The sequence below is a fragment of the Podarcis melisellensis genome, assembly GCF_964234715.1.
Source record: "Podarcis melisellensis genome assembly, chromosome: 1".
NCBI lineage: Eukaryota > Metazoa > Chordata > Lepidosauria > Squamata > Lacertidae > Podarcis > Podarcis melisellensis.
In genome coordinates, this window is record NC_138528.1 from 92144399 (window position 1) to 92156733 (window position 12335).

Sequence of the window (12335 nt, forward strand, 5' to 3'; positions counted from 1 at the left end):
CTCCGCTAACCCAGAAATAGTACCTCGGGTTAAGAACTTTACCTCAGGATGAGAGCAGAAATCGTGTGGTGGCAGTGGGAGGCCCCATTAGCTAAAGTGGTCCCTCAGGTTAAGAACAGACCTCCAGAACGAATTAAGTTCTTAACCCGAGGTACAACTGTACTGTGTTTCAGACCTGAAGCCAGACTGAAAGGTTAAAATAGGGTGTGCTTTTGTATCCTTTTAAGATCTTTGGACTAGTTTTAAATAAAAGCTTTCAAAAAAGCAACAACAACAACAAACCCAATGATGATATCGGCAACATGCTTATAGCAATGAATGTACAGATGTTTTCCTGAATGTCGGATTTTGGTATTTGATGAAGCTTAACATCAAATTCCAGTACTTTCTAAAGGAAAGTGATAACATAGGGAAATCGTCACTGCTGGATTCTTTCATTCTCTTTCCAAGAAAAGGATTTGTACATCTAATCTTAGTAGACCTGTTAAAATTAGAGGCAGGAATTTGGTGCTCTTCAAACAGCGTTGGACCATACAGAGCCGTTTTTTCCTGAAGCAGCTTAGCATTGTCATCATTATATCAAGCCCTGCTCTCCGTGCCAACTTTCCCCTCCCCATCCTCCCCCTCCCATATTTGTGTGTGTTCAGAGAGTCAAGCTTAGCCTGCTCATAAACTTCAGTTCCTGGGCGGACCCCACACACGCACAGCTGGATTTGAAACAGCTGGATCTGCCTCCCCTTCAATTTTAGACAGGAGCCCCACAAGCTCTGGATGGGCTGGCGGAGGATGAACCGATCAACGCTGTGAAGCAGGGATTCAGTTGCTGGCAAGATCCAGAAAATGGGTTACTGGAGGAGCCTCACTCTGAGTCTGCTACTGCTGCTGTTGCTCCGTGAGTAAAGAAAAGAAGGGCTTCTGCTTCAGCTGTTTATGTTCCTTCTCTCAGCTCCCTTCTCCTTTGCTGATGACTGGAAGGATAAGAAATGTCTGATAATTTGGTATAAGCGCTAGTTGCAAGGCAGGCTTGAAAATCCAATCTCTGCTTCTTTCTATCGGTAGATGTTTGTCCTCTACAGTCAGCCTTCTTGTAGCTGCAACTGTTACGGTACTTGCTGTAACCAAACGTGGGTTAATGTTAGATGAAGAAACTAATGGTTTTCTTGGGGGGAGGGAACTGCATTGGTTGTTTTTACATTGTCTTGCAGCATTTTAAAATCAGCGGAAAGACTTGGTTGGATATTTTGAGATGGTCAGGGTTTTGAGATGGTTGTAACATAGCTTGTGTCACTCTCACATTGACCCATTCGCACAAATTTAAGTGCAGTACTAACTAAACCAATTAAGTATGATGTGGAGGGAAATGAGGATTTCTGCCATTGCATCTAGCTGCTTGGCAAGGCAGCCCAACTATCGCATAAGCAAATAATTCTTTGTGGCAAGCACTGTGTTTCTGTTAACATTCTGTTAATACTGAAGATACAACTTCCATGCATGGATTTGATAGGATGCCCCACCAGGCTGCAAAGGCTCTTGTTTAAATCATAGATGCACACATATAGATGCTATATATACACAAGTCAGAAGAAGTATATACACTTCTCATATATATGTATATATATGTATATATATATATATATATATATATATATATATATATATATATATATAAAAAATGTGGCGCAAACAGCATGACTTTATATGGGATTTGTTTATTGCACTGATACACAACATTTGAACAAAAAATGCATTCTGTGTCATTCTATGAAACCATAAGGGTGCCTTTTGATGGATGATTACTTGGCTGTCAGTTATGGCAATTCAGTGTACCCAACGCCTGGAGGGTAAGGCTATCAGTGGCTACTAGGCATGATGGCTGTGTTCTGCTTCAGAGGAAGTATGCCTCAGTATGCTAGTTTCTGGGAATCATAAAGGGGGGGAATCATAAAGCAGGGAGAATTCTGTCGCTCTCAGATCTTATTTGCAGGCTTCTCATAGGCATTTGGGTCTTACATCTGATCCTGCAGAGCTCTACGTAGGCTCATGTGCAAGCCACACAGACAGGACCCTGCCTGTTCTGTGTGCTGCAGTTTCCCACAAGCACAAATAACAGAGCAAGGGTTATCCTGGGGGGGGGCACTGTTTAAGTAACCTATTTTGGCAGCATTGTCATGTTTCTTCCTGCACAACCCTGAGCTCTTCTTCATGGTTCTGTTTCTCCACCCTTGCACGGGACAGGACGACAAGAATAGGGGCAGGCTCCTAGAATTATATACCCATGAAGCTGTCTCATGCAAAATCAGAGCATCAATGCCTCTGGTCAAATAGTGCCCACTACAGCCTTCAACAGCCTGGTGGCCTTCCAGGTGTTTGGAGCAGGTAGGAGTTGGAGTCCAAAACCTCTGGAGAGCACCAAGTTGGCAAAGAATGGTCCCCTTCACTTGACAATGGCTCTGCCAGTTCTCAAGTAGAGGTCTTTAATAAAACGTATGTATACCACTTGACGGTCAAACCCGCCACCTCAAGCGGGTTATTAGCTGTGGTATCATAAGGGCATGACTTTGGGGCAGAAGTCTAGAATGAGCTGGAAGGCTGGATGACTTTGAATAAGTGAAATAACTCATATTAGCATCTAAAGAAAAGGACCCCATAAGGTTATTACATCAGAAATCTTCGGTTACCTAAGTGCACCACTTCATAACTTGAGAAGCCAGGAACAGAATTTTCTGCATGCAAAGCCTATGCTTTTTGACTGAGTTATGGCTCTTCCCTGTTTTTTTCTTGGGGGGTGGGCAGGCAAGCTCCTGCTTGCCACCCCCACCCCACTTTCAAACAGTATGCTAAAGAATGAGGACTGGAAGCAACAAGAGTTTCCTTTACTCCCGATTCCTTTAAGGGAGTGCCTGGATCAAAACTCCCTCTGTTGCCAGTTTGGTACTAAAGCAGAAATGCAGAAAGCGGAATGCAAAGCAAAGTAACATATAATAGGAATGAATACCATGTTTCATGTTCCTTTGCAAAACCCTCCCCCAACCTTTACAAATTTCTTAATTCTTCCCGTGTATAGTATGTAGTAGCAGTGTTCCATCGATGAAGATCTTGTGTAGTTAGTGAGGATCAGAGACTGTGAATCAGGACCTCTGAGTTCAGATACTGGGCTCCAGACAGCCAAAATGAAGCACTTTGATTTCTATGGAAGGGCCTATTCAACATCCTGATCCAATAGATGCCTACTCTGAAGTAAATTCCACTGCATTCAATGGGTATATGATATGAAATACACCCTCTCTGCAAATATTTCATACCTTGTATCAATGCCCTAAGAAAATAATTCTTAATCATTTCAACAGCACTTCCCGGAGTATTTTATAACCATTGTCTTATTCCTACCCACAACAGCCCGTCAGATAGGGTAACTGATTTGCCCAAGGCAACTGGGGAATGTTTAGTGGGGCTAAGAATGCATGACTTTGAGGTCTCAGTCCAGAATGCAAGCTATGGTCCAATGCAAGTACAGATATGCCTCAAGTGCCTTGAATTTAGGCAGACTCCTTCGTGACAGAAAGAAAGACTGTATCTAGCCAGCAAGTAATAAGTTTGGCTTTCTTCAAACTGGACATATGGAACAGGCAATCACACATGTTAGACCAACAAAGCCTTCAGAACTTTTAATTTCTGTATTTAATTTGCAAATAGGCATCTTTCCAAGGTTGCTGGAAAATTCTGTAGGATATTCTCACCAGATGTACAGGAAGATAGTTTTGGGGGGTTGCTTGCCATCCTCCATCACACATTCTGTTATTGTTGTTGTTTCTCTAGGGATATAGTTCTCAAAAAGCGTGATCTAGACCTTCCTCTAGAAATGCAAGGATTACTTGAAGTTGGGGGAGATGAAAGGTGTCTCCCAAGGGGGAGGGGTTTCAGCTGTGATTTGGCAAAGCAGAGACAGGCAAGGAAGAAGTGTCAGTTTATTTCGCAGCAGGGACGAGGATGTTATCTCCTGGGAAGCTATTTGCCAGTCCCCTGCATGTCAAATAAGTGTGTTTTTTCTCGGAAAGAAACCCACCAAATAAGCCAAAAGGAGGAAGGAGGTAACATTAAGCATCGCTTTCTTATGACCAATGAGAAGGTAGAAAAATAGTGAATAACCTTCATTAGGCTGACTGTTAAGTAAAGCATAGTGGAGTGAGAACAAAAGCTGGCTTCAGATTGAAGCCATAATGTCTGCATTAGTGAAAAGTTAATTTTTCTTCAATAGTCTTAGTACTCCAGAATTTATCACTGGCTTTGAGAATGGTAAAGGTAAAAGTAAAGGGACCCCCTGACCATTAGGTCCAGTCGTGGCCAACTCTGGGGTTGCGGTGCTCATCTCGCTTTATTGGTCGAGGGAGCTGGCGTACAGCTTCTGGGTCATGTGGCCAGCATGACTAAGCCGCTTCTGGCAAACCAGAGCAGTGCACGGAAAGGCATACTGAACTGAGTGTGGTGTCATGGTTAGTGTTGGACTAGGACCTGGGAGGTAAAAGTTCAAGTACCCACTTGGCCATGAAGCTCACTGGGTGACCCTGGGCCACTCGCTGCCCTTCACAGGGTGGATGTGGGTATTAAATGAAGAGGGGGAGCAGTGGCGTAGCGTGGGGTGTCAGCACCCGGGACAAGGCAAGTAATTTGCGCCCCCTAACCCGTGGATTTTAGCAGGGGGCAGAGAGCTGCGAGTGCAAGCGCGCACCCTCCAGATGTTGTGCCCGGTGCGGCTGGCCCCCCTGCACCCCCACGCTACGCCACTGAGGGGGAGAACCATGGACATGACCTTGCGCTCCTTGGAGAAAAGAGTGGCATATAAACATAAGGAGAGCCCTGCTGGATCCGGCCAAAGGCCCATCTAGTCCAGCGTCCTTTTCTCATGGTGGTCAACCAGATGCCTATGGGAAGCCTGCAAGCAGAAGCTGAGGGCCACAGGGCTCTCCCCCAACCCTTTGTGATTCCCGGCAACTGGTACACAGAGGTATAATGCCTCTTGACAGTGGAGGTAGAACTTAGCTAGTAGCCATTGCTACATCCTCCATGAATTTGTCTAATCCTCATGTAAAGCTGTCTGAGTTGGTGGCCATCATTACTCCCTCTTGTGGGAATGAATGGTATAGTTTAACTATGTGCTATGCAAATAAGTACTTTATTCTCTATCTTTCCTTTTCTGGCCTACCACCATGTGTCTTGGTTTCTAGTCACTAGGCAACTGTAAATTGTTTTTGTCAGAGCAGTGGCTCATCAAGCTCAGTATTGTCTACACAGACTGGCCATGTCACTCCAGAGTTCTTTCTCAACTCTCCTTTTATTGCATAAGGTATCCGAAGGATTAAGGAAGTTTAGGGATGGGATGACGGCAATAGGATGGTGAATGAAGTGCGATTGAGGGAGACTATAATTCAGTGGCAGGACACATGTGTTGCATGCAGAAGATACCAACTTCCATTTCTGGAATGTCCGGTTAAAAAGGATCATAATTTCTGCTTTAAACCCAGGACTCAGCTGTGCAGCTGCAAATGAAACGTTTTTAGTGTGTTGCGAAGTTCAATATACAAAGGTGACACTAGATGGCGAAAGTGAGCTATGCTAAAATCAATATATTTTCCAAAACTCTTTTTTTTTAACACACACATTTTCACAGTGTTTTTTTTAATATGTGTGTTGAGTCCACCCCAGTCACAGTAGGCAATGCCAGGAGTTAGATGTTCAAATAACCTGACAGGTGTAATGAAGCTTTCTATGTTCTGCAGATCTACTTTGAATTGAAAAGTTTGCAGTCCAAAAATTGACTCATTAGTTATAACCAACATACCAGGTTGGGAAAAGCTGCTTTAAGTCTATTTATTCCCTCTCAGCCACCTCTCACTAATTCTTTCTTGCCTCATTTCTCTGTCTCCTCTGTCCATTGAGTCTACCTACCTTACCCTACCCTCAGGGTTTGTGCGAGTTTTAATCCTAGCCCACCTTTTAATACCCTTGCAAATCTGGACTAAAAGCATTATAGCAGCTTTCCTCCAACAGCTGGAATGTTTATAAGCATTCCATGCCATCACACAGTTCAATAAATCAGAGGATTTGCTACCACAAGCATAATACTGTATCAATTCAGTATAAACGGAAATCCTTACCAAGTCTAAGGGACTGGCATATGAGTTAGAATTTTATTTATTCCAGCAGGCTTTTGGGAATTTGTGATCCACCTTGAGTTCCAGTTCTGGGGGAAAGGGGGGATATAGATAAATAAACTTAATAATAATAAAATAAAGAAGTCTTATTGCACTGTTCACATTATAGTTACTGTTGTAACACATAGAGGGCTATTGACTGAGTTTTGCAAACCCAGCTGCTGTAACTTGCAAGGAGTAGCAAATAGAGGACCAAGAAATATGAGTTTCACTAATTGATTATAAAGCAACATTTTTTAAAAAAATTACATTTCAGTTTTCTAAGACTTTAAAAATAGTATCAGTTGGCAACTTTATCAGCTGCAAGGAGATGGTTACTGGAACTGTCTGATTAAGAAAGGGGTGGCATTAATTTTTAAACCCTTCTTCTTGCTTCTCATGATTTATAGCCTCTTGCAAGATTCGTCATTGCAATAAAATAACAAAAAAGGCTGGAAAATGCTTAGCTTAGTGGACCACAGAAGTTTGTCACTGAGTTATAGCAGTTTCTTTGCTCTGACATCTCTTTGTTGGCTCATCAAAGTCTTTCTGCCAGATGGTAAACAGAATGCCTGCCAGAAATTTTCAAACACTCCCCAGGAAGTTCATCTAAATCACCAGTAAACCATTTGCACTTAAAACAGAGCACAAACCCCCGTTGCTCAAATGTGACACAGATAACATTTCTGCCATGTTTACTGTTCCAAGGACAACACCAGATTTCTTTACACTGCCCTTCCCCGTTCCTTCCCATCCACTTAGATAGGTCTACAATTCCTACAGGGGAAGCAAAATATAGGAAACATGAGTCTCAAGGACAGAGTTGTCACATGAAATTTGAGCTGCTTCCTGTGCAATCCTATGCGTGCCTACTCAGAATAAGCCCCACTGAGTTCAATGGGACTTACTCCTGGGCAAGCACACTTAAGATGGCAGATTTAAGATTCTGAATTTTGGATCCAATGTCAGATTCTTTGCTTTTGCTGCATTTTTGTAGACTTGTTGGATACAAGTCACCATCAGCACATACCCTCTTCCACAGAAGGAGCGTATTTGAGCAATAGTTATCCTTTGTTATGGGGCTTAATTCAAGAGGGAAAGTTGCCTGCATCCTTCTGGACATGCTTGATGTGGATTGGTTATAATGTTACAGCAGGGATGGGGAGCTGGTGGGCCATCAATTGTTGTACAGCTACAACTCCCATTAGCAATAAACCTTTTGCAGGCAAGATGATTGAAGAACCTTGGAAATGTATGGGATCTCTCTGAGAATCAGGTGTAGGGATAGCGGATTTGCTGCCTGCTGTTGGGGTGCTTCTTTACTTCCAGTGTCCTCTACCTGTGTGTCTGTAAGTAAAACAAATATTACAAACGTGGGAAACTGCAGTCAAATAGAACTCTTAAACTCAGGGCTAGTTAATGCACGAAGGGGTTAAGACCACATAAATTGTTTTGTTAGACTCAGTTAGGTCATGCCCCCTCACCTCCAGTGAAGAAGGGAGTGAAGATTCTTCATTCTCTTCCACTATGTGAAGCTGACCAGGCAACATGCCTGGGCTTGACTGCTTCAAGCACAGACCGTGTTCTCAGAAATATTTTTCTGTATTTTGTAAACCCAAGTTTTCTACTTGAGTTCTTGCTGCTGCATGGAATAAGGCATTAATCTGAGCTTTGGAGTTTGTAAGTAAAACCTTTAAACTTAGTAACTGTGTGGTCTGTTCATTGCAAGAGGAGCAGAGGGGAAATGCTTTAAGTGGCTACAACGGGTTATTTAAAAGGTCTATTAACCTATTATTCCCATGCTTCACTGTGCTGCATAATCCTGTGATTTTAATACTCTGCTGGGGTCTCTCAAGTGTTTTTGGATCCAGCAATCCTTCCAATTCTTTTATTAATTACCCCACACAGGTGATCTATATCTAATTTCCACCCAGTAACAAAGACACCATAAGATTTAAGGGTTCTCTTAGCCAAAGGAAACCAAACGCTGTGTAGCCCTATCCCTGGAAACTCACTGTTTAAGGAAGTGGGGAGGGCTTAACACAAAATATGATACTTGGGTATCAATGGGCTATTTGTCACTGAGATAATAAATCTGTTTGTTCTGAACCACTTCAGAATGCAGGTGGGAGCTACTGTGTTAAAAAGAAATTCCCTTCATACAGAAAATTAGATGCCAGGAGAAACCATTCTAACCTATCCATCCAGACCTCCTTATTTTTAAATGAAATGTGAGGGATATAATTTTTAAATTCACATGTCATCCTAAGAGTCCTGTTACCTGAAATGCAGCTCATACATTGACAAAAAGAAAAACCCAAATGTAAGGGTATCAGGGGGTTGCTCGAGAGCAATCAGGCAAATGCCTTCCTGGTTGGCTGTAAAGCCTTGTTATTGGTGCAAAAAAAACCTTAATGCAGAGTGCCACTAATCCGTGGCTCGCTCATTCATTGGCAGAATCTGAGAGTGGGCGGCCCTTAAACCTTCCCCAGCAAAGTAGTTTCTTGACGCCCAATCTGCGCTTCCCCTCTCTGCACGGAAGCCTACTGCGCAGGGAGGGCGTGGGTGACGGAGGACCTCTCTCCTCCCCGCTTTGCTCAGGCAAGGTGTCCTGGCACCACCTGGCCTCCTCCGAGCCCTGAAGCTCCTCTCCACTGGAGGCGTGGTTACTTTCCTCTGCTGAGGAGGTGCTGCTTCCCACGATCTTTGGGGGCTCTCTGTAATCCATCTGGCTTTTCCCCTCTCGCCCCTGAGCCGATGGCAGTTCCCTGACACCAAAGATTCCACCATATTAACCCAAACTGCAGTTTGAAATAGTGAGGCCCAGATTCAGGCATTACCACCTCAGCGAGAATCAAGCCCAATACAAATGGGTAGACAAGTTAGATCTTGTACTCTTAATACCTGGATGAATGTGAGAACTGTTTGTCTGGCACCGAGGCCAATCTGCCTGGTATACACATGTAGCAAATTCTGTTGATGACAGAGAATGGACTGTACCACTCCAGGTTGTCAGTGAGGGAAAGCCATTTCCAGTGTTCCTACATTCATTCATTTATGAAAACACTGTCAATAAAAGAAAAATATCAAACATATCGGAGAGAAAGATTATTATATTGCCACTCTTGAAGTATTTTCTAGGCTTTGGCCAAAGCCCCCAAAGTCAGTGGGAATTTTTGTTGTTGGTGTCAATGGATTTTAGAAGATGCCACGACTTGCTCTAGGATTCACCAATTTAGTATGCAATTTCTCATCTTCCCCGTTTTATTGAAGGATTTTCTTTATTCACTGATCTGAATAATTTTCTACAAAGTGCTTCAGTAAAATCTTGATCGTAAATCAGTTTATGAGAGCAAACTCTTTTATTAAACTTGAAAGAGAGCCCTAAAGAGGAGAAAATTGGCTTTATAGCTGTAAATGTTTATTGCTTAATCTTCTAATCCCAGAGCAAATGGAGAATATGCGTTCAACATATTTGTAGTTTAGAATGCCATGCAGCTCCTCCATTACTTTACTGTATTTCCAAGGGCCTGAGGTCTGATTAGTTGGGAAATGGAAAAGATTTATTGTGAAAGTAACAAGTAAAAAGGCGCAGAGAAGAAATAGTTCCCCATCACACACACGCATGCAGGTGTATGTACCAGGGTAGCAGGATTGACCACGAATCCCCATTGCACGTACACACACGCAAAAATATATTGGCCACCATATTTTCTCCACACCAGCTTGATGACAGAAGTGTGTAGAATTTTATAATGTATACCAACCAGAGAATAAGAGAGCCTGTGTGGTAGCTCCTATCAGAAAGGTGTCCAAGGGGACATCTGCCAAAACCAAAAACTGTACAGTATTGCCTTCTCCCCGCAAAGTCACATCTTTAGAGGCAGGGGCTCCTATTGTTCTCTGTTCCATTCCCACTAAACTGACATTCACCTTTGCCTTCTCCCCATTGCTTGCACCAGATATAGAATTGAAGTTTATTGGATTAGACACTAGTGCTGTCTGTTGCCAATGAATACAATGCAATATGCATTTTGCAGGGATAACTGGACTGTCTTCAAAGATAGGAGTTGATTTATTATAAGTTTGCTGTGTTTCACCTCATCCCCCAATCATATTTATACTAACATGACTATGTAGATACAATGACTTAAACGTTATGCAGAACAAATCTAATGGATTGTTTTAAATAATTTAATACAGATTAATGACCAGCAGAGGCTTTAACCACTATTTTATAGACACAGAGGTAGCAAAAATGGGGCAAAGGAATGGATTATTCCCCCGGGCATTTTCAGTGTATATTTGTCTTTGAAATATATTTTCTAAGTGCTGCTTCTGTTGCCATTTCCCCCTCCTGACATGAATTCTCATTAAGACCCTTGGGTTGTGCAAGTTTCCTGTTCAGCGTCTGTGGTTATTTGTGCTGACCAAGTTGTGTCTGAAAAGAACGCCACCCCTTCTCCACAGGCCATAAATAAGTCTTATAATGACTTTCAATTAAGGCTGTTATTAATTTGAACTGTTTCATTTCAGTATCTTTACCGGTAATTTCAAAATGTGTGCCAGTGGAGATTAGAGTACGGTGCAGGGATCGCCAGCAGGCCTGAAGAGATAAATAATTAAACTTTCCTATGAACCCAGAATATCCACCGAGAAAAGAGGCTGAAACACACCATGATAAATTCCTGGGCAGGGACTTATGCAAGAACATGGGGAGTAGGCTCCTCATGATGTTATTATATTCTGTTATCTTCCCCATATAATGGATGAGGCCTGCCCCAGGTAGCACATCTTGGATGTCATGAAAGGGCAGCCTACTATTAGTTACTTAACTTATTATTGTGTTTTTACTGGCAGAAAGTGGGAGAGGCACTTGTGGGATTTATTTATGTCTCAGGTGATAAAATAACTTGACTTGGTGCCATTTGCTGCTTCATTTCAGGCATCGAAATGTATTGGGTCAGCCTTGGATAGCACTGTAGGCATGTTTATTTTTTGAAAGAATGAGAGCTATGGAAAAGGAAAACAGACTAGTGAATGTGTCTTCATTAAGTATAATTTGTGTTCAGTTATCTTCAGCATTTCGGGCATATCACGGGGATTTGAATAATTGGATGTAAACAGGAGTGGTGTTTCCTTAACATTTCATGATGAATACAAAAAGAAACCGAATGAAGAGCCAAGTTCTTTTCACCCTATAGCTAATCTTGGAAACACTATGTATGTCTATTCTTTGACAAATTTAAAATGCAATTCTTCTTAATCATGATCATTTGGAGAAAGTTCCACTTGAAACTATTCAGATTGGCGTGGTTATGTTTCCCTATGTAAAATAAATAACTCCCTTAAAATATAAAGCTAGCAGAACAGGGAAATAACTTGTCTATAACCCTTCCCTGGTTTGCTAGTTTCCTGCTTGCATGGAATTATTTTCTTGGGGGAACATTTATATATATATATATATATATATAAATATATATATATGCAGGTTTTGGTGTCCTCGGGTGTCTTCCCGTGTAAAAGTTGGGGTGTCTAGGCGACGTTTCGACGAGGTCTCACTCGTCATCTTCAGGCTGGTGCTTTCAGCTTCTTGTTACTGGAACAGAGCAGGATCTCAGTGTTTGAGTTCCTATAAATACTGTTGAGGGGGTGTGGTGTATAGCCTCCAATGTTCTGGGCAGAGAGGAAGTTCCCAGGCTAGTGTGCCTTTTCTTCTTTTGTTCCTTAATTACTTGAGGGATATCTTGAGTGATTTCTTGAGTGATATCCTGAGTACCACTTAGGTGGGTCATTAGGTGTGGATTAGTTGCTAAAGTCTTTGTGTCTTGACCTCTTGAACTTTGTGAAGAGTTTTTCTGAGAAGATGGCTGTACTGCACTTAGTTGTGCTCTGGCTTGGCTTCGTGTGTAGGGGCGAGCTGTGGTTTTGTGGCCTGTGTCAGCCAGATCTGTGTAGGGATTGCAGGGGGGTGCAGCATCCGGAGGTGCCACCATGGTTTGGCTACTGGATGGTGTCTGTAATTTATCTGTGGAGAGGGTCTGGGTTTGGGTCTGGTGTGGTTGATTGGTGATGGCGTTCTGTGTGCCTCTGGATCTGGTGTCAGTTTTTGCACCAACCAAAAAATAGCCAATATCCTCAGAAACC

The 12335-nt window shown here is 42.5% G+C and overlaps 1 protein-coding gene across 1 annotated transcript in view; it reads left to right on the top strand.

Annotated features, from left to right (window-relative positions):
* The first annotated feature begins 672 nt into the window (after positions 1–672).
* The window catches only part of LOC309377768 (TGF-beta receptor type-2-like), a 33845-nt gene continuing 22182 nt past the window's right edge, over positions 673–12335 (top strand). Inside the window, exon 1 of the mRNA XM_081925501.1 lies at positions 673–892. Coding sequence (XP_081781627.1) covers positions 841–892 — 52 coding nt within the window. The 5' untranslated portion in view covers positions 673–840. The remainder of the gene's footprint in view (positions 893–12335) is intronic.